The 27,669-nt window shown below is 40.5% G+C and overlaps 2 protein-coding genes across 2 annotated transcripts in view; both read right to left on the reverse strand.

Moving 5' to 3' along the window:
• LOC122539369 (alpha-1,3-mannosyl-glycoprotein 4-beta-N-acetylglucosaminyltransferase B-like) overlaps nt 1-391 on the reverse strand; it is a 251,205-nt gene extending 250,814 nt beyond the window's left edge. Inside the window, exon 1 of the mRNA XM_043674130.2 lies at nt 262-391. The gene's annotated coding sequence lies outside the window, so the exon portion shown is untranslated. The remainder of the gene's footprint in view (nt 1-261) is intronic.
• Nucleotides 284-27,630, reverse strand: LOC122539371 (uncharacterized). The gene is made up of 3 exons (XM_043674131.2): nt 27,494-27,630; nt 21,021-23,735; nt 284-407 (listed from the first exon to the last, which is right to left on the reverse strand). Exon 2 carries the CDS (start codon nt 23,549-23,551, stop codon nt 22,793-22,795), a length of 759 nt encoding a protein of 252 aa, XP_043530066.1. The 5' UTR covers nt 23,552-23,735; nt 27,494-27,630; the 3' UTR covers nt 284-407; nt 21,021-22,792.
• Between the last annotated feature and the right edge of the window lie 39 nt (nt 27,631-27,669).

The raw sequence follows: 27,669 nt of genomic DNA on the forward strand, positions 1-27,669 counted from the left end.
ATAAGTTTTAGTTGCATCACCTTTTATTCTTCTAAACTCTCATGAATATAGGCTCAATCTCCTCAATCTCACAGAGCAGTCTTGCCATCTGAGGAATTAATCTGGTGTACTGCCATTACACCGCTCTGTGACACATATATCCTTTATAAGGTAAGGGGATCAAAACTGTATACAGTACTGCAGATAGAAACTTACTAAGGTTCTATCAAGGTAGTGCAAGACATCTTTACAGCTATACTCACCCAATACAGCTATACTCACCCAATGACAACCACACATGCACATTCCCTTGTTCTGACTGCTATTATCTCTCAAGCTCATGAGCAGTGAAGCCAATTGTCACACTCCAACACCTTTCCATGCTGCTTGTAGCAATTCCCGTAGGTGGTTGATCACCTTCTCTCATGCTGAAAAACAGGAGATTAGGAGATTTAATAACAGAGAACATTTGAATCTCAATCTGTGGTTTTGCCTTTGCATTCTATGAAGAGGCACCTGGGTTCTTCTTGCAAACATCCCATAGTGGTAGATGGGCTCAGGTCTCCACTTCATAGGAGGTTGGTGTTGATGCTTTGCCAGGCCTAAAATTACCATTGTTTTATTTGTACATTTTTATACATTTTATCAGCATACTAACTGACCTAAAAGTTATTTGTTTAATAATTAACAAGGCCATTAAATGAACTTAAGTTAAATTGAAACAATAAATGGGCAGGTAAGAGGGGATGGAAGTAAACAGCACCTGAACATCCACATGTGCACATTTCCCTTGTTCTGACTACTGTTATCTCTCAAGATAATGATCCAAATCTGTTTTGAAATAAAATGAACATGCCATTAGAGTCAAAGACAATTTTGTTTATTGTTTTAGGAAGAGATCATTTCAAAAAAGCAAGATATTTACTGAACATACTTCATTTTTTAGAGAGCATATCCAGTGACAATAAGCAAAGCCTTGTTGCTAAATGCTGAGAAGGAAATTAGAATCAATTATGGTGGACCTGGAATTTGCCTTTGTAATTAGGGAAAAATAGTCAATGATCAAGTCAATAGTCAAGATTATGTACTGTCGATAACAACTTCTGGTCTCTGCATGTGTGTAGCTAAATACAGAAACAGTAAAGTTTCTGTTGGAGACGCTTGTCCTGTCTCCACACGGTAAGGCTGTTGCAGGTGCAGTTAGCACAGGACTAGTAATTTTGCTTTAACTTTGATATTTTAAGCTCTATTCTCATTTAAGTCAAAAAAAATGTTAAAGCTAGGGCTTGTTGAACAAAGTACAAATCTTAAGCGTTCTAAGCCACCATGGTTGATTTTCATCTGAATTTTGAGTTTTCATTTGTGTATGATATTATTTATTATTATCTGCCATGCCCACTGCCTTTCCTTTAGCAATACATTCCATTATCTTGGGAGCCAATGAAATACTTTATTTTGAAATGTGGTTTTAGTATTGTCACCTCGGAGAACTCAGTTATTCTTTTCAAGTGCCGGTTTAAACTGACAAATCCAAGCCAGCTGTTCTTAATTAACCCCCATTGTTCTGGGTGACCTGTGAATCTATGTGGTCAGAAGCTTATTCAGGATCAGTGTTTTGACCAATTATTCTGTAGTTCCCTGTTTTATTGCTTTATTTCCTTTTTTTTGCATTCACGGCATTATGTCAACCCTGACCAATCCTCTGACATCACTACCAAATCAACATTAACATTTGGAAGATTATAGTCCAAGCCTTTGCTCTTTTTTTGAATGCACTTCATTGTAACCATTGGAGCCCAAGCATTTTCAACTTTGTGTTCCACCACTTATTTTAATTTTCCTTCCTTATCCATGTTTCTCTTTCGTAAACTGCTCTACCATCTCCTGTTGGTCTTCATTTTCAGCACTACAGTCTGTATATAACATCACAACTCTGTTGTGACACAAAAGTCTACTACTGGATTATAGAAAATAATTAAATACATAATTAATTAAAACACGTTAAGAATAGCAGAATAGGTGATGTGTCACACCTGCAATCTGCGGGAACTCCTAGAGGCCAGTGTGATTCAGGACAAATGAATCTAAGTAAGGTAAATAAAGCTCGAGCTGCTTCACCTTCGAATTTGAGCTGGATGCTGAATTACAATCACTGCAACCAATAAGAATCCCTACAGTGTGGAAGCAGGCCATTTGACCCATCAATACTCACCGACTTTCGAAAGAGCATCCCACTCAGACCTACTCTATCCTTGTAACCCTGCATTTCCCATGGCTAATCCACCTTACCTACAAATCCCTGGACACTATAAGCAATTTAGAATGGACAAATCACCTAAACTGCACATCTTTGGACTGTAAGAGGAAACTAGAGCACGCAGACATGGGGAGAATGTGCAAACTCCACACAGACAATCACCCAAGGGTAAAATCGAACTTAGGTCCTTGGCGCTGTGAGGCATATAAGGGAAGAAGGGATAGATTGTCCTAGAATGTGGTCACATTCATAAAGTGGGGTATTCTGATGTGGTCAAAGTTAAGGGTAACTAAGAGTATGGCAGGAAGGGGGACTCAGGGTAAGAGTGCTGGAGCCTCAGTTTTTTGCAATTATCCAACAGGTTTGAGGTTATTTCTGTTTGTTTGGATGAGATTGATGGCTGCAGGATCGCCTAACTAACTGACTGTGACACTTTGGAACAGGAAGCTATGTGATCAAAGAAGAAAAGCAAAAGAAACATTTACTGCCTTGTGCCAGGGTTGACATTCGTTCAAGCTTGGACAGGAACTTGGGAGTAGGAGGTGGAAGATCATATTGGTACCAAAGACTGAGGAAAGGAAATGACTAGCAAAGAAACACCAAATTGAAGAACAGGGCATCTAGGGTAATAATCTCTGGATTATTATATGTTATGATCCTAGCCGATGGTACTGCTTGACAAGTCAGATCCCAGAACAAAATCTTGATTAATAAGTTTTTTTGTTTTAGTTAATTTGGTGACCATTAACTGAAACGTAATTACATGAGGCAGAAATCTACTGTGCACAAATACAAAAACAATAAAAAGCTATCTAAATGTAGATTTGAATTTGAAAGATCCCAAAACACACGCATGTATTATTCCGTTTCCTGACTATTATATAAACTGAAATTCAGAGATGTTACATCTTTATAGAGTCACAGAGATGTACAGTACAGAATCAAGCCCTTCAATCCAACTCATCCTTGCCAACCAAATAATCTAAATTAATCCAGTCCCATTTACTCATCCAGATGCCTTTTTAATAGTTGTAATTGTACCAGCCTCCACCACTTCCTCGAGCAGGTCACCCAATACATGCATCACTCTTTCCCGTGAAAAAGTTGCCCCTTAAGTCTCTTTTAAATCTTGCCCCTCTCACCCTAAACTTATGCATTCTTGTTCTGGACTCCCCCAACCCAGTGAAAAGACCATGTCTATCCATGCCCCTCATGTTTTTATCAACCTGTATAATGTCACCCCCTCAGTCTCCGGCACTCCAGGAGAGAGAGCCCCAGCCTGTTCAGCCTTTCCCTATAGCTCAAACCCTCCAACATAGGCAACATCCTTGTAAATCTTTCCTAAACCCTTTCAAGTTTCACAACATTCTTCTGAAAGCAGGCAAACCAGAATTGCACATAGCATTCCAAAAGCAGTCTAACCAATATCCTGTACAGCCGCAACATGACCTCCCAATTCCTATACTCCATGTTCTGGCCAATAAAGGAAAGCATACTAATCACAAATTCTAAAAAAAAATTTGACTTCACTGATATATCCCAGTTCTTTGCACTGAATTGAGAAGTTTACACAAATACTTACAAAACTGAGAGCTAGACTTTCTTGGCTTTTACTAACTTGCAAGTAAGTAAAAACAAAACCGAAGGTTCTGTATCTATATGCACAGCATTCAATACAAGTAAGCTCATTGCATATTGAAATAAATAATTATGATCTGATAGGCATTTCATAGATATGGCAGCATAAAGACAAGGACTGGATCCTGAAGATTTAGGGATATCATATATTTGAGAAGAATAGGAAACAAGGTCAAGGTTTTGTGGTAGTACTGTTAAACCAAGATTAAATTGGTGCAGTCCTTGGTTCAGGAGATCAGGTTGTAGAATTTGTTTGGGCAAAGGTGAGGAATAGTAGAAGAATAAAATCACTAATAAGTGGCAACAAACCCCCACCCCCCACTAAATAGTAGCAGAAAGTATACAAAATTGGGTACTTTTATTTAAAAAATGGCAATCATCATGAAATGACTCCTGAGCTGGGAATATCAGACCAACAATGGATAACAAGTCCAGAGAATGTTTTCAAGAGTTGTTTTTTAGAGGAACACATTCTGGGACCAACTGGAGGGCAGATTATATTGGACTTTATATTGTGTAATGTAACAGAATTAATTAGTGACCTCCAAATGAAGGCACATCAAGGCAAAGAGTTAAAGATTAGTATTCTAAACTTAAATAAGGCCAACCATGTGGGCATGAAAGCTAATCAAGCTGCACTGAACTGGAATAGAGAATAGCCAGGGAATAGAGAAGGAGTGACATTTGGAGTAAGTATATCCCTAAAATAAAGAAAAAAATCTAAGGGGAGTACCCATCATGGTGGATAAAGAGCTTCGTTGCAACGTTAAATTTAAGGAAATAGGATACAATTGCACAGAAATGAATGACAGGTCAGATGATTGGTTGGAATACTAAGAATGTCTGACAATGATGAAAGCATTAATCGGAAGAAAGCTATTCTAGCATCTATGCTGTATGACTGTATGATGCTGAAAGGAAACTAGGGAGAAATTTGAAAACATGAGAGTTTAGATAAGTCTACACAGATTTAAAAGTAAGAATAAATAGAGTTTGATCCTCTGGTGAGTGAAAATAAGGAGTTATTAGTAAATAAGAATGAAATGGTGGATGAATTGAGCAAATAATTTGTTTCTGTTGTCATGATAGAGGTGACAAAGAACATCCTGGTAATTGCTATAAGTCAGGTAGTAGAAGGGAGAAAGGAAATTTGATGAAATTGCAATCGCTAGGGAAATAAGACTCAGTGAACTGATGGAGCTGTAGGCTGACCAGTCTGCATTTTCTGATCTTTATCTTGAAGTTTTAAAAGGACAGGATGGATGAGGGAATGGTTGTATTCAGGAAAGGTTCAATCAGACTGGTATGTAGCAAATATAAATCCTCGACTTAAAAAGGCAAAAAACAGGAAACTAAAGGCCAGTTAGCTTGACATCTGTTTTGGGCAACACTTGTTAATTCAAACATATAAAGAGCTGACTTCTTAGAAAAACATAAGTTTTAGGGAAGAGTCACCACTACTGCGTGAAAGGGAATTGTTTTTAAGCAATTTATTCAAGTCCTTTGAAAGAGTAATGTGCACTGTGGATCAATGAAACATAGTAGAGCCCCTGTTTCTGAGCCAGGAGGCCTGGGTTCGAGTCCCACCTGCTCCAGGGGTGTGACATAACCTCTCTGAAGAGGTTAGAAATATCTAGATATCTGAAGAGAGAGAAGACATGGTAACTAAGGTTTCTGATGAGCCAATGAGTGACAAAGTTACTAAGCATTTACAGCAAGTAATGAGGGAGGCTAATGGAATACCATAGCACATTGCAACAGTAATTGCATGTAAAAATAAGGATATTCTACTTCATTAGACAGAGCTTTGATGAGACTGCAGTTTTGTTGTCTTTATGAAGCCGTAGAGTCATATAGCATGGAAACAGAGCCTTTGGTCTAATCAGTCCATGCTGAACATAATCCTACACTAGTCCCACCTTGCCTACTCCTGGCCCATATTCCTCCAAACATTTTCCATTCATGTATTTATCCAAATGTATTTTAAACATTGTAATTGTACCCACATCTTCAGGAAGTTCATTCCACACATGAACCACCCTATGTTTTAAAAAAAGACATTGCCCCCGTGTCCTTTTTAAATCTGTCTCCTCTCATCTTAAAATGTGTCTCTCTTGTCTTGAAATCCCACATCCTAGGGAAAAAAAAATACCATTAATTCTATCTATATCCTTCATTATTTTATAAACTCCTATAAGGTTGCCTCTTAACCTCCTACCCTCCAGTGAAAAAGGTCAAAGCCTATCCAGCCTTTCTTTATAACTCAGACCTTCCATACCTGGCAACATTCTGGTGAATCTTTTCTGAAGCGTCTCCCAATATCTTTTGTTTAACTGGGCGGCCAGAACTGTTCTTTGAGGATGTGACTAGACAAGGTGATGAGGGTCGAGCGGTGGATGTGGTGTATCTGGACTTCACCAAGGCATTTCATAAGGTTCCCCATGGTAGGCTCGTTCAGAAGGTCAGGAGGAATGGGATACAGGGAAATTTAGCTGTCTGGATACAGAATTGGCTGGTTGACAGAAGACAGCGAGTGGTAGTGGAAGGAAAATATTCTGCCTGGAAGTCAGTGGTGAGTGGTGTTCCACAGGGCTCTGTTCTTGGGCCTCTACACTTTGTAATTTTTATTAATGACTTAGATGAGGAGATTGAAGGATGGGTTAGCAAGTTTGCAGACGACACAAAGGTTGGAAGGTGTTGTTGACAATATAGAGGGCTGTTGGAGGCTGCAGCGTGACATTGACAGGATGCAGAGATGGGCTGAGAGGTGGCAGATGGAGTTCAACCTGGATAAATGCGAAGTGATGCATTTTGGAAGGTCGAACTTGAAAGTTGAGTACAGGATTAAAGACAGGATTCTTGGCACTGTGGAGGAACAGCGGGATCTTGGTGTGCAGGTACATAGATCCCTTAAAATTGCCAGCCAAGTGGACAGGGTTGTTAAGAAAGCATATGGTGTTTTGGCTTTCATTTACAGGGGGATTGAGTTTAAGAGCCGTGAGATCTTGTTGCAGCTCTATAAAACTTTGGTTAGACTGCACTTGGAATACTGTGTCCAGTTCTGGTCGCCCTATTATAGGAAAAATATGGATGGTTTGGAGAGGATTCAAAGGAGGCTTACCAGGATGTGGCCTGGAATGGAGGGCTTATCTTACGAAGAGACTTTGACTGAGATCAGACTTTTTCATTGGAAAAAAGAAAAGAGGGGACCTAATTGAGGTGTACAAGAAAATGAGGCATAGATAGAGTTGATAGCCAGAGACTTTTTCCCAGGCAGAAATTGTTAACACGAGGGGTCATAGTTTTACGCTGTTTGGCGGAAAGTATAGAGGGGATGTCAGAGGCGGGTTCTTTACGCAGAGAGTTGAGAGAGCTTGGAATGCATTGCCAGCAGCAGTTGTGGAAGCAAGGTCATTGGGGATATTTAAGAGACTGCTGGACATGCATATGGTCACAGAAATTTGAGGTTTCATACATTAGGTTTACCTTACATGAGAATCAATGGTCGGCACAACATCGTGGGCTGAAGCGCCTGTTCTATGTTCTAACTGGACACAGTATTCCAGAAAAGTCCTCACCAATGACCTGTACAACCTCAACATGATTTCCCAGCTCCTGTACTCAAAAGACTGAGCAATGAAGGCAAGTTTGCCAAACAACTTTTTAACCAGCCTGTCTATATGTGACACAAACTTCAAAGACTTTTGTATCTAAGCCTCTAGGTCCCTCTGTTCTACAACACTACCCAAGGTCTTACCGTTAATTACATAAATCCTACCTTTGTTAGTTGTACCAAAATGCAATACCTCGCATTTATCCAAATTGAACTCCATCTGCAATTTTTCAGCCCATTGATCCATTTGATCAAGATACTTGAGGAAGAAAGAATGTAAAAGCATTGGAGGTGAATCGGAGGAGGTTTACGAGATTGATATCTGGAATGAATGGTTTGTCATAGAGTCCTACAGCACGTAGACAGGCCCTTCAGCCCAAAACTGGTCCATGCCAATAAAATGTCCATCCGCGGTTAACCCCATTTCCTTGCACTCGGGCCCATATCCTTCTAAACCTTTCTTACCCATGTATTTGTTCAAATGCCTTCCTCATTCCACAATACGACCTATTTTAGTGTCATCTGAGGATTGTTTTTTGAGGATAGGTTGATTAGGCTGAACTTGTTTTCTCTGGAGTGAAGGGTGGCTTGATGTATGTAAGATTGAGTAATCTTGACAAGGTAACCAGAGTGTTAGATAGGCTGGACAGTGAGAGTCTTTTTCCTTTGATGGCTATGGCTAGCATGAGGGGACATAGCTTTAAATTGAGGGATGATAGATATAAGGCAGATGACAAAGGTAGTTTCTTTACTCAGCGAGTACATAGAACATAGAGTAATAGGGGTGTGGAACACACTGCCTGCAACAGTAGTAGACTCACCAACTTTAAGGGCATTTATATGGTCATTGGATAGGCATATGGATGAAAATGGAATAGTGTAGGATAGATGGGCTTCAGATTGGTTCCACAGGTCAGTGCAACAGTGAGGGCTAAAGAGCCTGTACTGTGCTGTAATGTTCTATGTTCTATTTATAAACAACCTCACCGACCCTGAAAATCCAACCTTAGAAATATGGAATACCATTCCTTATATTTCATTATAAAAACTCCATATTTAAAAAATAACCTTAAAACAAATAAATGCTAATGATATTTTAATATCTAACCTAACCTGTGCTTGACCTAGTTGTTCTCATACACTCTGTAAATTGATTAAAAAGCAAGAACTTCCAGATTTTCTGCAAAAAATTCCTCAATTTGTTTGGCTGCTTTGTCTTTGTTGTTGTTGGATGTCAAATGTTCTCCATGGACAGTGCCAGCATGGCATTGACATAGTAATAGGGGAAATCAATATCACAGAGTCTGCTAACTCCTTTTGGGTTTTTTTAAAATTTCAAAAATATACTTTATCCGTAAAAATATTCTTATATTTTTGTCACTAAAGTAGTTCAATTCTGTATAGCAGCATATGAAGAAAAAAACATTGGAGTTTAGCTCTATCCGACAGTCATTTCTTAATTGTACAAGGATATTTTTACATATATTTGAGGCATCAGGAGGATGCAATAACTAAAAGAACCCCCATTGTACTCTGGCAGAAAGGCCTTAGATGGTGGTCTTTCCCCACTGCACCTTGGTGGCAGCTGCCCCAACTTTTCGTGCATCCCTCAACACAGCCCTCCACTTGGAATGTGCCAGTCAGCAATACTCGGTTGAGGTCAGCCCCTTGCTTTTGTTTTTTTTAAATTTCAACAATATACTTTATTCATGAAAGTATATATATACATACAAAGTCACTAAAGCAGCTTGGTTCTGTACAGTAGTACATGAAGAAAACAAACAAACATTGGAGTTTGATTCTATCCAATAAACAAACCTAAGGCATCTTTATTTGAATAATATTATATCTATGTATAACTGAGGCACCTGATAACTGAACAGAGCCCCATTTGACTTTGGCAGAAAGGCCTCAGATAATGGTATTTCCTCAGACATTGGTTTTTCCCCTCTTTGCCTTGGCAGCCCCAAGCTTTACTGCATCCCTCAGCACATAGTCCTGGACCCTGGAACTGCAACATTTAGTCAGGGTCAACTCCTTGTTCTGGAAGACCAACAAGTTTTGGGTAGACCAAAGAGCGTCTTTCACCAAGTTGATGGTCCTCCAGGCACAGTTGATCTTTGTCTCGGTGCTTCTCGGGTAACAGCCCATAGAGCACAGAGTCCTGTGTCACGGAGGCTGCTCAAGACGAAGCTCGACCGAAGCCATTGCATCTTTCTCCAGACTTCCTTTGCAAAGGCACATTCCAGCAGGACATGGATGATAGTCTGTATCCCCCATCCCCACTTTAAGGGCAGCGTGCAGTAGCACAGACAGACCAGGCATACAAAACATATCTCACAGGTAATACCTTTCTCACCATCAGCCAAGTTTCCAAAAAGCACCAAGTGATGTCATTTCCTTTCTTTTGGGTAGCTTTCTTCGAGGTTACTGACTGCTCACAATTTAAGGGTCTTTGGCAAAGGCACTTACAGCTTCCTCCATGCTCCTTACATTAATGTAGATGATGTATTTTTTTGAAGTCACCCACAGTCAAAAATTCATCATCTTGGTGGCACAGGTGGCCTTACTACAAACAGGCCACCTTTTACTTGGGATTGATTGCACACAGTGTTTGCACTTCTCCAATGGCATCACTCCAGTGCTGGGCATGTTGGAATATCAAATTGTCGAAGAGGCTTGATTATTCTACAAGCCCGCCTTGATTTTCCATTGTGTGCAAATGTAAACATCTAGTAGTTCTGCTATGCTAATCTTACTCGCAAAACATAATTACAACTTCAGTGCTGAGCATTAATGATGTGGAAGAAGAACCTGACTTCCAGGAATTATTTAAGCTGTGTCCTCTGGTTCGGCACTCACCCATCAGTGGAAATATGTTTCCTACTGCCAGTATGATGAGGATGTTAGGAGATTACAGGGTGACCTGGACAAGTTAGGTGAGTGGGCAGATGCATGGCAGATGCAGTTTAATGTGGATAAATGTATGGTTATCCACTTTGGTAGCAAGAACAGGAAGGCAGACTACTACCTCAATGGAATCAATTTATGTAAAGGGGCAGTACAGAGAGATCTGGGTGTTCTTGTACACCAGTCAATGAAGGCAAGCATGCAGGTACAGCAGGTAGTGAAGAAGGCTAATAGCATGCTGGCCTTCATAACAAAAGGAATTGAGTATAGAAGCAAAGAGGTGCTTCTGCAGCTGTACAGGGCCCTGGTGAGACCACACCTGGAGTACTGTGTGCAGTTCTGGTCTCCAAATTTGAGAAAATTCATTCTGGCTATTGAGGGAGTGCAGCATAGGTTCACGAGGTCAATTCCTGGAATGGCAGGATTACCTTACACTGAAAGACTGAAGCGACTGGGCTTGTATACCCTTGAAGATTGAGAGGGGATCTGATTGAGACGTATAAGATTATGAAAGGATTGGACACACTGGCAGTAGGAAACCTATTTCCACTGATGGGTGAGTGCCGAACCAGAGGACACAGCTTAAAAATACGAGGTAGAGCATTTAGGACAGAGCTCAGGAGAAACTTCTTCACCCAGAGAGTGGTGACTGTGTGGAATGCTCTGCCCCAGAGGGCAGCGGAGGCCCACTCTCTGGATTCATTTAAGGAGTTGGATAGAGCTCTCAAAGATAGTGGAATCAAGGGTTATGGAGATAAGGCAGGAACAGGATACTGATTAGGAATGATCAGCCATGATTATATTGAATGGCGGTGCAGGCTCGAAGGGCTGAATGGCCTACTCCTGCACCTATTGTCTATTGTCTATTGATCCCAGTAGCATGAGCCAACTGAAAGATACAGCAAAAACTCTGGACTGATGATGTAGGTATAACTTCTGTGTTTCATATCTTTACATTCACTAAGATATCTAGCAAATAGAAGGATACAGTTCCAGAATATTTGTATATGGGTTGGGTGTTTTATCGAAAAAGAGTAAAAATCCATAGGATTATTAAACACCTTATAGTTCAGTTTGTGTGGTATGTCAATTTTGCTTGAGCTGTGAGGAATTATTGCATAGCAATGTTCCTCATTTTTGGCAAAAGATTTTAAGAGTCCGTATTTGGAGATTGGGTGAGGCCAAGCATGGACTCGGCCCTTAGGTCTACCTGATCAACATATAGAGAGACACGATTTGGCTTTGGACTCAAAGCAACACATGCATTTCCAGCAAGCATTACAGAACAACAAATCAGGCAATTGAATTACTATTGATTCTTCCCTCAGATGCCAGTACTAAGGCCGACTACAGCATTCACGTGTGCACGCTACCTCTGATTAGTTAGGTCTATACAGACCGGGTAACCAATTTAGGAAAGTCTGGGCTATAGCGAAGCGGACACTTCAGCAGTATTAGGAGAGAACGTAATTCAATTACCTTTTAACCAAGAATGATGCATAATGCATGCCAATAAAAAGGACAGGTAGAGCATACATCAGACCACAGAGGCACTCTTAAGTACTTGCATGTGTGACATAGGGCATTTATCTGCTTTAATGAGCATGATCCATTCCTATGATCATCATTTACTTAAATCTGCACGGTTTTTCTTACTGGTATTGTCTGTTTTATATGTGTCTCATGCTTTTAACTGGAAAATTTCAGGCTTAATACGTGTCTGATTTGGAGATCTTTGCCCCATATACAGCAAAGCTAGAGGCCTGCTTTTTTCAAAGAAAATAATGGTGTATGGAATAATTTGGACAGAAACTTCCAATCCATTGCACATAGAAATTAAGCAGTTTTGATCCACCTTGTTCTGGTCCTCCACAGAGTCTACCTTACTGGAGACTGCACTGAAATCTACATAAAGTCATTAAGTTGGGATACTTGCCTTTTAATTACATGCTCAACACATCATCTTGACTTTTCAATTTCTTTTTCACTTTCTGAACATGATTTCAGCCTAACTCACATCTGACTGAGGGAATTTTCCTGTTCTTTTGAAAGTGTGCAGAGAATTAGTGACCAACAAAAATCTGAAGAGAATTCGTCAATCTCCTTTGCAAATGTGGTCTTGCCTTTGATTGCTTTCCATGGAAATGGACTGACTGCAATGTCAGGAACCTATCCAGCAATGGAGAGAATGCAACTGAAGCCTTATCACCAGATAATCTAGTGTTTTCAAAGACAAACAGGACCCTTGAAGCTTCCATCTACCAGCAGCTTACAATAGGTAAGAGTACAGTGGAATTTCCCAGTGCTCTGACAGTTACAGCTGATCCAATCTTTACATGGTGAAAACAAGACTTGGATCATTGTGGGCACTGGCCTGACATTGTAATATTCTCTCATTGTGTCTACTGTCCAGGAGAGAACTTAGGTTAAACAGAAGTCTTCAGATGGCATCAGTTCCATATTTCTTTTATCATTGAATTAATCATTAAAATTAATGGTCATGGTCTACTTGCTCCCTATTCAGCAACACTCACCACTGCCACAATGAACATTGCCAGCCACCTTAACTTTTAGCTGGTGATTCCTGCCTCTTCAGCCAGATTAGAATAGTGATCCTGGAGGCAGGTTGTTAATTAGGTGTTTCTTATCAGGTCATGCCTAGAGACCCTCTGCTGCTACAAATGGGATTGATGCCTAAACGTTTAGCAAATCTTCTCTACTTTTAAAAAAGTGAGGATTCTTTAATCAATTTGAAGTTTTGCTGTTACCAACCATGTATAGGTCATTGAATCAGACACTGAACAACAGGTCTCTTCTCAAAAGCCTGAAAACATCTGTGGGCAGCTTTCAGTGAAGTCTGTACCATAAATTCGTTAACACAGCTGTTGGTCCCTTTCTTAAGCTTTGTTTAAAATTAAGATGTTAATAAATCATAAAATTATGAATCACAATTTGAACAAATTAAGTTAAATCTTCATGATATTCATGGATTCCCATCACAATGTTTAGAAAAGATGCATGTAGATTTCCAAATATGCACTTTATCCATTTTTATTATTTGTTAATGAGTTACAGACACAACTTATTGGACCTACATTCATCGCACTTCTAAATATCCAGAGTGTTAAAATTCAACCACGTAGCCGTAGCTCTGGAGTCACATGTAAGCGAGACCTGATAAGAGTGGCAGATTTCCCATCCATTGTCTAAGATCTTTCTGCCAAAGTACAATGATGATCTGTTCAGTTATCAGAACCTCACTTGGCCTCAAAATGTATGTAAAAAGTGTCTAGATTGAGTAGGAAATGCCTTTGGTTTTGCAATTGCAGAGAATGTCAAATTCCATTTTGTTTTTTCTTATATGCAAAGACTGTAACAGAACTGCTATGGTACCTGTGTATATACATAATTTTTATGAATAAAGTATATTTCTGCAATAAAAAAGGACATAAGTGAACTAGATGGGTTTTTAATAGCAATCAACAGTAGCTACAAGTTTGCTATTAGCCTAGCTTTTATTGAAATTTCACCACCTGTCTTGTAGGATTCAACCCCACGTCCTCAGGACATTAGACCGGAGTTCTTGATTACTAGTCCTGTGAAATTACCATTTACTCCATGACCTTCCTTTATGCAAACATTTTTTGGGGGATCTGAGAATATGCCTCCTCAAAAACAAAAAACATTGATCTCTTTACATGGCGCAGTCTGATTTATTTTAAATACTTTCTTTTTCTTATTTTGTTTTAATTCAACAACGTAATGGAAGTGAAACAACACTCGTATCCTTTTTCTTAAGCAGACCCTCCATTTGAACGTGACTATCTTACGCTGAAAGATTGGAGCGACTGGGCTCATATACGCTTGAGTTTAGAAGGCTGAGAGGGGATCTGATTGAGACGTATACAATTATTAAAGGATTGGACACTCTGGAGGCAGGAAGCATGTTTCCGCTGATGGATGAGTCCCAAACCAGAGGACACAGTTTAAAAATAAGGGGTAGGCCACTTAGAACAGAGTTGAGGAGAAACTTCTTCACCCAGAGAGTGGTGGGTGTATGGAATGCTCTTCCCCAGAAGGCTGTGGAGGCCAAGTCTCCGGATACTTTCAAGAAAGAGTTGGATAGAGCTCTTAAGGATAGTGGAATCAAGGGTTATGGGGATAAGGCAGGAACAGGATACTGATTGAGGATGATCAGCCATGATCATAATGAATGGTGATGCTGGCTCGAAGGGCAGAACGGCCTATTCCTGCACCTATTGTCTATTGTTACAACCAGTTCAGTGAGTTCTAAGTTGGCTGACAAATCTGCTATGTGAACTGCACACTCTTTCACGTGAGGTAGGTGGTACTTTAAGGATCAAGTAGTTAAATTGTTTGGAGGTTTGCGTGTTCTCTCCAATGCCTACAGTCCATCTCTGCATGAAATCCTGCAATGTTTGCTGCTTTCTTAAATGAACTATTCTTTCAGTCAGTTACAAGTCAGAGACTCACATGTTTGACTTCTTCAGAGATGGTTTGTGACATTGCTAAAGCATTTCCCCCATCCTCCTGTGAATCTCCTGCCACGATTGAACTCTTGGGTAAAGGAGTTGTTTTTGGAGTCTTGTGTCAGGAGTATGTAGATGTTCTGCTGTTGGACCTTTTTTTTGTCACCACATTTGGAGAATCCTATTAAGGCACCACTGGTAATGTTTTTCCTGCGGTTTGAGATATACGCATATGAAAAAACACCAAATGCATCAACAATTACCCTATAGTTTTCTAAACCTCACTCTCCCCTCTTTATACCCTTTTGGTAGTTGTCTGCATGACTCATCTCATGCTTGTGGCCTCACAATACAACTTTCTTTATTCTCCCTCCACCATTACACCAACAGTATTGTACTTTTCAGGGTCCACTAGGTGGCATCACAGACTGCAATGAACATGGAGTGAATCCTGTGTGAAGTTGACAAGAGCGTTCCAAGCCTCTGAATCTCCAATTCAGCACCACCATCACAGTTGCTTTTTTTTTTGCTAAGTCCAAAATTGGGCATTAAGAATAGCATTTAGTACATAATTAACTCAAATCTATTTTGTCTAATTTTCTCAGATTCTGAAAGTCCTTTCCTGACAGAACTGTGCATGTACTTACATCCCAAGGACTGCAGTGGTTCAAGAAAAAGGCTCACCACCATCTTCTCGAGGATAATTTGGAATGGGCAATAAATGCTGGCTAGGAGAAAGTGAGGACTGCAGATCAGAGTTGAGAGTGTGGTACTGGAAAAGCACAGCAGGTCAGGCATCATCCAAGAAGCTGGAGAATCGACATTTCAGGCAAGAGCCCCTCCTCAGGAATGAGGCTCGTGAGTCAAGGGGGTGGAGAGATAAATGGGAGGAAGGTGGAGCTGGGGGGGGGGGCTGGTGGAAGGTAGTTGACAGTACGATAGGTAGATGGAGGTGGGGTAATGGTGATAGGTCAAAAAGGAGGGTGGAGCGGATAGGTGGGAAGGAAGATGCACAGGTCATGAGGGCAATGCTGAGTTGGAAGGTTAGAACTGGGATAAGGTGGGGGGAAGAGAAATGAGGAAACTGGTGGTCCACATTGATGCCCTGGGGTTGGAGGGTCCCAAGACGAAAGTTTAGACATTCCTCCTCCAGGCATCAGGTGGTTAGGGTGTGACAATGGAGGAGGCCCAGGACCTGCATATACTTGGCAGAGTGGGAGGGGGAGTTGAAATGTTCAGCCATGGGGTTGGTTGGTGCGGGTGTCCCAGAGACGCTCTCTGAAGTGCTCTGCAAGCAGGCATCCTGTCTCCCCAATGTACAGGAGACTATGTAGGGAGCAACAGATACGGTAAATGATGTGTGGAGGTGCAGATAAAACTCTGATGGATGTGGAAGGCTCCTTTGGGGCTTGTATGGTGGTGGGGTGAGGAGATGTAGGCACAGGTTTTGCAATTCCTGCAATGGCAGAGGAAGGTGGGTTGGTGGGGCACATGGACATGACAAAAGTTGCGGAGGGAATGATCTTTATGGAAAGCAGATGGGGGGAGAAGGGAAATATATCTCTGGTGGTGGGGTCTGTTTGTAGTGGCGGAAATGGCGGAGGATGATGCGCTGTCCCTTAGGTACCTTTTATATTTTTCCCCTCTCATCCTAACCTATGCCCTCGAGTTCTGGACTCTCCAATCCCAGGGAAAAAACCTTGTCTAATACTCCTATCCATGCCCCTCATGATTTTATAAACCTCTATAAGGTCATCTCTCAGCCTCCAAAACTCCAGGGAAACATCCCAGCCTATTCAGCCTCTCCCTCTAGCTCAACTTCTCCAACCCTGGCAACATCCTTGTAAATCTTTTCTGAACTATTTCAAGTTTCACAACATTCTTCTGATAGGAAGGAGACCAGAATTGCACGTGATATTCCAAAAGTGGCCTAACCATCGCCCTGTACAGCAGCAACATGACCTCTCAACTCCTGTATTCAATGCTCTGACCATTAAAGGAAAAACTTCCAAACGCCTTCTTCACTACCTGCGACTCTACTTTGAAGGAGCTATGAACCTACACTCCAAGGTCTCTTCGTTCAGCACCACTCCCTAGGACCTTACCATTCAGTGTATAAGTCCTGCTAAGATTTGCTTTCCCAAAATGCAACATCTCACATTTATCTAAATTAATGTCGTCTTAACTTAAAAGTTGCCACTTTTCTACCAAAGATAGATGCACATTATTAAGTCAGTCACTATAGATTCCTAAAATCATCTGCCTAAAAGTCATCAGGTATATTCCAAACTTTCATAACCGCAAAATAACCACCCAGGATAAAACATAGTCAGGAAAACTACTAAAGATAGGAGAGATCAGCATCAAATATATGCATGCCCATACATTATAAATACATACATAAATGCTGATATATATTTGGCTACAAGCCCAGATTTTGTGGTCAGAACGGATGGCGTAGGCAGCAAATTACACTTTTCACATTCTCATGCCACGATATTTGCAGTAATTAGAGAACATTGCAATCCCTTCACTTGCAATGTAACATTCAAATAAGGATGCAATTGTAAGGTAGAAATGCCAAACAGACTGAAGATTCCCTACTGAGTCTAAACCAGGAAGAGTATAATAGATTATTCAAAGTACTGTAGGGAAAGAAAAATAGCATTAATAGAGAGTGATAAGACACAAAGAAAAACTAAAATAAAACTTCAATGACGAAAATCTGAAAATGGGTGAGATGCTCTGGTCCACAAGGGTCCTGACCTTCAAGATTCTAAAATTAATTTGCGTGGATTTATGGTGAGCATGCAGAGACGGGTTGGGATAGAAGATACCTGCACATAGATTCTTTTAACATGGGGTGATCATTGTACACCATGGCAGAGTGAGGTTTGGATCCAATGACAAGGTAAGTCCAAGATGACTTGTTCTGTTGTAGGATGGCGGGGAGGACTAGTAAACACTCATCTTCCAGTAATTACCAATTGTTACCATGATTGAGTAGGAGGTGAAGTTTGTGGTGGTGACAACCAACAGTGTATGGATGTTGGAGGCATATCCTGGGCCAGAGGCTGAGCCTGGTCCTGGGTTGCTCGCCAGCCCAACCTCCGGAAGCGACAGGTTAAGGATGAAGTCAAGATGGCACAGAGAGCTGGGAGAGGCCAGCCAGTGGAAATCCTTGCAGCTATATCCTGAAGATTTGCCTCAAGCCAACCTTACCTTACCTGACCTGACTGTGCAGTGTCCTGGCAGTATGACCCGACCCTAACACATCCTGAAACAATTGGATTGCGATGGGGGCCATTAACCTGGACCTGTTCCCGAGAAAAGCCCATATAGTTGTAAACATAGAACCTTCAGGTTTTTAATTCGGTCTTTGCAGCCTACACTAGGTATTAAACTCTACCCGCTCTCCTGTCGGTTTCTTTATACTCCACACAACCATCATTTACATGAATGTGAATTGCAAATCTGTCACTGAGATAACAATGTATAGCAGCTTGCAAAGGTGCAGCAAAAATTGGACAGCAAATTCTGGGCAATGATATTTGGTCAGCAGTGAAGAAAGGATGATCACCACTGTCCTTGAAACTGCCTGCGAAGATCCAGCAAGCGCTTGATAACGTGTATTGCCCCTTTCTAGATGGAAGTTAAAATATGGTGCAAACTCTGGTGTTTCAAGCAGAGCAAGCAGCCTATCACATTGAAGCAAATGAGGGATGTTGGAAACACTAATTACCATTCTCCATAAATTCAAACTTAAAGTATTAAAATAAATTTATCTTAAAAGTAAGATGAAACTAAAATATCAAACTTTCAAACAAATTGGAACGTTCTTAGTGAGGGAGAAATTTTACAAAATTAAAATTCACTTTGTGGCAGGGGTGCTGTTTAATTAGGAATGTTATACACCATTAAAACCCAGTTATGTCTTATTTAATAAAGTGTAACCTTTTCCAAACATGTTTCATTGAAACTAATAATGTTAAAGTTTTTGTTAATGCATTGATTTCCCATTGACTGTGATTCAACAATGTACCTTCATGTGTACAGGAAGATCCTCTGTACCTGCTGTTCTGATCAGGAGGTGTTCCCTTGACATCACCTGTGCTTTTTCTCCCCCTAAATGGTTGCTCAATGGAGCTTTGTTGCCCTAATGGATATTCTGTCAGATTGCAGTGATCAACTAATTAGGAATTTCATGCATGCACCAACATGAAGACAGTTTGTACGTGCTTTGGCATGTAAGTCGTGTAAGAATTACTGTTTGGATAAAAAAGATATGGTCTCTTACTAATCTGTAGGAAAATTGTTCTGTTGGAGGGGAAAAGAATCTATGAAATATGCAAATTTGTTTTGGGAAGAAATTTCTGAAGTGACTCTGAATCTGAACTGTTGGTGAAATAGTCAGGAAGGGGTCATGTTATTAGTGGTGATTTTTGTAGGCATTGGACTTAAAGTTTTGGGTTGTGCAGGGGCAACTTATATGAGATACTGAGGTCAATTTAATCCAAAATATATGAAATAGTTAGAGTAATGACATCTGTAATAGTTTAGTAGAGATGCTGGGATTTGCAAATTCCTGGAAGGCATGGTAACTTAAAAGGCCTCATCTGCAGATACCAACAGGAATGTACTTTAAGATGTACATATGCTGTTGTACATCTGAATCTGATGGTAGCCCTAAGGTGGCATATGCACTAACCACCTGAGAAGATTGTGTGACGATGTTGCTCCTTTAACAAGGTTCTGTTGTCCTTGTTTTTTTTCAGAGAGTTAATAAAAGCAGTGATTCCGAAAAGTCTGGCTTGGATGAGTTTTAGGGCCAATTTGATTACAGCTAACAGATACTCCCTCAGGCAAAAGGCTTTCATGATTTAAAAAAAAACACTTGTACAATGAAAGGGGACTGGCCAGTTCTCTCTGCTCAGCTATTCTCAGGTTTGATTTGTTTTTGGCAGTCAGTCAGTTGTGAAGCTGCTGGACCCAAGAGAAGCAGGTCCATGCTGACCCACCTTCTCCCTGACTTCTCTCCTTGAAACCCTGCATTTGATTTTGCCTTTTGTGCCAAGAGGTGTTTATGTGCATTGTTGCAAGTATTGGGAACAGCGTCACTAAGTTGGGATAGTCTGTTGCGTTTCGGATAATTTAAGATATTTTGTATTCTGTTCTATTTTATTTGTGTTTCATCTGGTAATCCTATAAATAAATCCTGTTTTGTTTAAAACTAAATGGTTTGACCAGCTGCATCCTTCCTCACATTACACCTGCTTAAAACAACTAACAAAGTTAGGTTCTGGGCTACTTTCTCGAAATGTTTTGAGGGGATCTGTTCTGGTTCATAACAAATAAACATAGCTTTATGGTCCCAATGAAAATTTCCCCAATATTTAATTTGTACTGGATGTTTTGGTTCTGTTAAGTACTACCAACATGAATATTTACTCAAATAATTCACTGGAAAGTCCTGGCATAGATTGGTCATTAATAACAGAGCTCACACCACTTCCATTTATCAAATGTCCCCATCCCTAATTACCATTCCAACCTGACTACCCACTCTTGCCTCCCCCACCCCAAACTTACACACTTGCATCCTTAAATTTCTCACTTGTTTTTGTGGCATATATCATTGAATAGTACACACAGTTGCTGTGGGAAAGGGAAAAGGGATGTGACCTCACCTCTTCTGCACTCCACATTCTTCTGTCCTGGCACCTAAATTCTGTGATCCCTGCTGCACCCAGGACTGGATTACAACTGCAGTTACCAAAAAAAGTTTGTAATTCATAATTGTCTTTTCTTGCTGTCAGCAAGAATCACATAAGCATGGTTGCTGACTGGAAGATTCGCTCCATTAAATTTCAATTTTAAATTTTTGGAATTTTTTCAAACTTATTGTAATTTTTCAATGTTGTAAAATTAGAATTTTTAAATTGACTTTTACTATATTATTCAAAAATGCTTCATGCATACATGCGCATAACTAATACTAATGGGAACTTTGAGCATGAAGTATTATAGTATCCATAGTGTTATATAACAAAGATACTTTGCACAACTAAGAATTATTCATAGAAAACTTGAACGTAACTTTGTGAAATATCTTTGATATCATAAAATCACTTACATTCTGCATCATGATCTTTCTGCTCCAACATGCATTACATTTCTGTAATTTTTTTCATTCTAATTTGAGCAATTTATTTTTGACAAACTTCTACTTCACACCTAACAGCATTTTTCCAGTAGGATGAATGATGTTTCCCCAAATTCTCTTTGACTGACACACATTGACTCAAGTTATGTGAAGCTTTTGTTGGGCACTTCTTTGGAAGCAAGTTCATATGTGCATTTTCTTTTTATCTGACATGGTTCCACAGCTCTTCCTCAGTACCTTCCTTCTTGTTTGGAGGTAGCATCGCCAAATTTACCTGTTCCCTTGTTCACTGACGTTGGTTGGTCCTTGATTTGTGTACTTTTTTTTATAATTATAACAATCTAAGCATGCTTCTGAAACCCAAGGAAGCAGCAGCCATTATACTTCTTAACTGTTATCAGTACAGGCAATTACAGAATCAATAGTTAGTTTCTGACTTCACAATATGAATGCTTGAATTGATAGCGTGAGTTCTTTCATTCATTCAAGACAGTATCACTTCTGTTATATCTGCTTCGATATGAAAGTTTCATTCTGTACACAGTCACAACATGTCATTATTTCAATTTTCATAGTTTCCTCCATATATAGTGCATGCACATATAACTCGACAGGTATTTCTTTGCCATATTGTGCTTTACTGGAACTTGCAGGCAGGAGGAAAAACAAATCTTCCAGTCCATTTTTTTATTTTCAGTAGCCAGTGGAGAAGATTTAGAGACATTCTCTCAACACTGATAGGCAGAAAATTGAAACAGCAAATGTTATGCTTCATTAATTCAAAGTAATGCTTATAAAACTGAGCTGCTGAACCAAACATAACCCGCACATTTCAAGTTTCATGTCCACTTGATACTACTTGTCAGCAGCAATATGGTTTTTACCTCAATTAAGCCAGAGTCCAATAGTGTCAAAATCTCTGCAATTATCCCACATGCTCCAGAAGTTATTTCCACGACATGGTTACTTCTGTTGTCCCTTTGACAAAATTTACGATCCTTCTTTCATAGCCCCCCATCTTCCTCATCAGACCCAGTCCCTAAGATTACATTGCAGCCTCAGCACATCTGTTTCTGTTACTTCCATGCAATGGCAAGTCTTGCCTGTAACAGACAGCTCAGAGTTGTCTCCCATCGAAAAACCATACCATGTATTTGAGGTAGCTGGAACAATCTTTGGTTGTGGATCCCTTGTCAATTATATTTCCACTGAAGATCCTCACTACTGAGCATACACCAAATCTTTGATCAAACCTAACAATGACAGTGATAGAACAATACAGCACAGAACAGGCCCTTCGGCCCACGATGTTGTGCCGAACATTTGTCCTAGCTTAGATGTTTCACAAATATTGCTCTTTCCTCCAAACAGCATGAAGTAAGAACTTTGTGTTGAGAAAAAGAATTACTCCAATGGTAAAAGTAGATCCATAAAATTTTCAAAGCATAATTCCTTCAGAAAATAAACAGAATCTTCTCCCTTCCAGCACTGAATAGGAACTGAGTTCACAATGTGAGGGAGAAGAGCCAATTGAAGATTTGCGAAACGTCAATTAACTGATTTTGTTTAACATAACAAAAAAGACCATGCACAAACAGTCAAACATTACAAATTTTGGTATGCATTAACCACAGTTATATTTAACTTAATATTTAATTTATAAGGGTTATTGAGAAACTCTTATTAAAACAGATCTGGATGTGATTAGCAGCAGCAGTAACAGTGGAGTTCATGTCCTGCAATTACTTGTGAAGTCTCTGGTGTTTCTGCAGATGTGATGACTGAATGAATCCCTTCCCACAGGCTAAACAAGTGAATGGCCTCTCCCCACTGTGAACTCGCTGATGTATCAGTAGGTGGGATGAAGTAATGCATCCCTTTCCACACTCAGAGCAGATAAATGTCTTCTCCCCAGTGTGAACCTGCTGGTGTGTCAGCAAGGTGGATGAACGAGTGAATCCCTTCCCACAGACTGAGCAAGTGAATGGCCTCTCCCCAGTGTGAGTGCGCTGATGGGCCAGAAGTTGCTTTATACTTTTAAAGCACTTCTGACATTCAGAGCAATGAAAAGGTCTCTCCTCTGTGTGAACTTGCTGGTGTGTCAGAAGCTCAGATGACTGAATGAAGCCTTTGCCACATGCTGAGCAGGTGAAAGGCTTCTCTCCAGTGTGAATTCGCCGGTGTCTCTGAAAGTTGGCTGACTGGGTGAATCCCTTTCCACATACAGAACAGGTATATGGAGTTTTACCAGTATGAACTCGCTGGTGTCTCCGAAGGCTGGCTGATTGAGTAAAACCTTTCCCACAGTCGCAACAGGTAAATGGTCTCTCTCCAGTGTGAATTCGTTGGTGTGTCAAAAGGCTGGATCTCTGTGTAAATTCTTCCCCACAAGCCAAGCAGCTGAATGGTCTCTCCCCAGTGTGACTGCGTCGATGATTTTCTATCTGGGATGGGTAACTGAATCTCTTCCCACAATATTCACATTTCCATGGTTTCTCCATATTGGGGTTGCGTTGTCCTTCTCCAAGACTTATAATCAGTTGAAGACTGACCCACACATATTACACATGTATTCCTTTCTGCTATGATTGGCATGATGCTTTTTCAGATTGCATGGTTAGTTGAAATACTTCTTTCACATTCAAAGGCTGATGGCATTCAGGTTCTGAAGAATCGCGTAACGCCCTGTAAAAGGAGTTTACAAAAACTATCATTTTCAGTCTAAGGACCGAAATTTATGAGATTCTCTTCTCCTGCTTCCTGGTACATGATGGCTGTGCAATTGCCCTGTGGCGCACTGCCGACAGATGTTACAATGTGCTTTGCTGCACACTGATCTCTGTAAAAATGACAACCACTCTATTTTTGTTCCTTTTTACATTTTGATTCCTGGCATTTGTATAACTCAACTTTCCCTTATTATGTTTCTGAAAGACATACTAAGTAAGTTTAAATGCCCAAAATATGAAGAAGCAATGTAAAAAAAGATAGACTTTATCACATTTCCATTTTTAAAAACAAAAGAAGTGTAAAATGGTTAATGCCAATATTTGTGGTAAAACATCCGGTACTTGATATTGTATTTATTTTAAAAATAAGTTTCAATGGGAGACCTTTTCAGTGCAATGATTGGGTTGTTATTTCAAGTCACTTCCTGTAAATAATAAACATTTGCTGATTGGCTGTTGTGGCATGGAATGTTTTGAATATAACATAAAATCGAGGAGTGGCATCAAGAGCACAAAGGGGATCATGAGAGAAATTCTACCTTTGCAGGCAATGTATAAATTAACTTCATCGATGTTTAATATTATAAGTGTTCTGTTTAAAGTTTCTATTAAAATTATATGAATTATTGTATATCTACACATGTATGTGCAAAGGATCCTTGTTCAGTGATTGAGCAGATGTTGGCCCACAGGGAAGACAGAGTTGAAAAATGTGGTGCTGGAAAAACACAGCAGGCCAGGCAGCATCCGAGGAGCAGGAGAATCGACGTTTCGGGCACAGCCCAAAATGTCGATTCTCCTGCTCCTCGGATGCTGCCTGGCCTGCTGTGTTTTTCCAGCACCACATTTTTCAACTCTGGTACTCCAGCATCAGCAGTCCTCACTTTCTCCACAGGGAAGACAGTCATAGCAGCAGCATGGACTGGATTTGCCCTGAAGGACCATATGGAATTTCCAATACATCTGACTCCTTAGGTACTGCACCAAAATTTGAAATTTCTGACAGGCAATTGCCTACTGTTTGGAAACCTCTGAAAAGTCCCATCTCAATCCAAACCGTTTGGAGGGTTTCTACCTTAATTACCCAGAATAAGTTAGAGGAACTAAAATCTGTTCCAATTGCTGGATTGCTATTAAATTGAAACCCATAAATCACTAATGAATCCCCTATTTCTATGCCCCATGGACACCAAGCCTTCCCCACTTCAAGATAAATTAGACCCGAGCCCCAACTGCACCCCTTACATCTCACTCCACCTATCTAATCTTGCCAGTAATTGGAACTGAAGAAGTAGGGTTTTCAATCTAACCAGAAGATCTGGGCTGTTATAGTCAAAGATCTTATTGGTATTGATGGTGCACATTTATGTACAAAGCAACTTCTATCTTACTGAACAAATATTTTTCCTAAGTTCCTATTCGTATTAACTCTACACATATAATAAATCATCTATTGAGTAGTAACAGTTATGTTCACAGATTCTATTAATACTATGTGAATTAGTTAACTTTTATCAAGTTTTTGAAACATCCCAACAATCTTAAAAAAAACAATTCTAGGCTGAAATTTAAAATTGGATAAGATGTTATGATCAGCAGCAATTCTGTCGCGAATGTCATTTCCAGATGCAGCAGGGATTCTAGGCTGTAGCCATCAGGACAGAGTGTGAAGCACAGGAGGGTTGAAGGTACCCCTGTACTTCTGTTATCATGGCATGCCAGACTCGTCTGTCTTGTACCATCCTCACACTTGCATTGCAGCTCATCTACAAAATTCATCATCACCTAGATCAATCCCTCTTTTTGCTGACCTCCACTTTGTTATTAGAATGGATCCATCTTTGCAGTTATAAGCAATTGAATAAAATAATGAATTTTGTTTTGAATATCACTTTAAAATAAAATTTATCCCTTTCTTGCAATTTCAAATACGTCTTAATTTGTCTTATGGGCTAGCTATGGATGTACATTTTTAGAGACAAAAAACTGTTTTAGTGTTCAGATTTCATAGGTGCCAATCTTCTTCCACAAGTCTTAATTTTATGTTCAGATATCTGAGGCATACAGGAAAGTGGATAAAATACAGCATAAGTTTTTTTTTCCTTGCTACAAGCTTGAGTTTCTTTGTGACATATTGTTCTTCTTCATAAAATTACTTCTAGCCATCTCTATATTAACTTGGACAACTCTTAAGACCACAAGAAAAAGGAACAGAATGTTCTTAATAGAAATCGGAATATAAATTTTGGCTCCTTCACCATTCAATAGGAAATGGCCACAACCACCTGATGAAGGAGCAGCACTCCAAAAGCTAGTGCTTCCAAATAAACCTGTTGGACTATAACCTGGTGTTGTGTGATTTTTAACTGACATACCTCGTCCACTTTTATGCTGTTTCCCTGTAACTCTGGATTCCCTTACTGATCAAGGATCTATTTTATCTATTAAATATGTACAAAGACTCTATCCCCACAGCTCTATGTAGCAAGGAGCTCAAAAGACTCTTTAAAGGAAAAAATTCCTCCTTGTCTGAGTCTCAAACTGGTGCCACTTTATTCTGAGACTATGCCCTCTAACCCTAGACTGTCCCAAGAAGGGAAACATTCTCTCTGCATTTACCCTGTCACACCCTGAATATTCTGTTCTTTTGTTCTCCCTTCCAAACTAAATAACTTTTTACTGTTAGTGTTCATGCTCAATCTACTTTCAAAATATATAGCAACGATGTGGAGGTGCTGGTGTTGGACTGGGGTAGCCTGCGCCTGATGAAGCGGCTGTGCTCTGAAAGCTTGTGTGATTTCAAACATACCTATTGGAATATAAGGCAAAAGTGAGTACTGCAGATGCTGAAGATTTGAGTCAAGAGTGTGGTGATGGAAAAACTCAGCAGGTTAGGCAGCATCCGAGCAGCAGGAAAAATCGAGATTTCAGGCAAAGCCCTTCATCAGGAATTAGGCTGAGAGCCTCAGGAGTGGAGAGATAAATGGGACAGGGATGGGGCTGGGGGGAAGGTAGCTGAGAGTGCAATAGATGGATGGAGATGTGGTAAAGGTGATAGGTTGGAGGGGAGGGTGGAGCGGATAGGTGTGAAGGAAGATGGACAGATGGGGCGGGTCATGAGGAAAGTTCTGAGCTGGAAGCTTGGAACTGGGGTAAGGTGGAGGGAGGGGAAATGAGGAAACTGGTGAAATCCACATTGATGCCATGGGGTGGAGGGTCCAGTGGTAAGGGAGTGGTGGTGGAAGAGGCCCAGGACCTGCATGTCCTTGGCAGAGTGGGAGGGGAGTTGAAGTTTTCGGCCATGGGCGGTGTGGTTGAATGGTGCGGGTGTCCCAATGTTTTCTGAAGCGTTCTGTACGTAGGCGTCCTGTCTCCCCAATGTAGAGACCGCATCTGGAGCAATGGATACAGTAAATGACGTGTGGAAGTGCAGGTGAAACTTTGATGGATGTGGACAGTTCCTTTGTGGCCTAGGATGGGGGGGGAGGGAGAAGGTTGGGAGGCTTGGGCACAGGTTTTGCAATTCCTGTAGTGGCAGCAGGAGGTGCCAGGACAAGAAGGGGAGGATGGGTTGGGGGGGGGGGGGGGGGGGGGGGGTGGACCCGACGAGGTACTTGCGGAGGGAGCAGTCTTTATGGGAAGTGGAGGGTAGGTGTTGGAATATAACCTGATGTTGCGTGACCTGACAAAATGTATAGAGTTTAGTTAACCTACATTTTGTGGGGCCTCTTCTGATTCTGCAAGTGATGTTTTGTTGAGTTTTCCACCTCCTGATGCTGCCTGGCTCTGTGTTCTTCCAGCCTCCAGGTTATCTACTTTGGATTCCAGCATCTGAAGGTTTTTCTTGTCTGTTAAGTACTGCTTTTGTTGCATGTATCTAATATTTCACA

This window comes from Chiloscyllium plagiosum, unplaced genomic scaffold (genome assembly GCF_037043375.1).
Source record: "Chiloscyllium plagiosum isolate Xiang-an unplaced genomic scaffold, Cpla_swu_hap1 HiC_scaffold_36, whole genome shotgun sequence".
Taxonomy (NCBI): Eukaryota; Metazoa; Chordata; class Chondrichthyes; order Orectolobiformes; family Hemiscylliidae; genus Chiloscyllium; species Chiloscyllium plagiosum.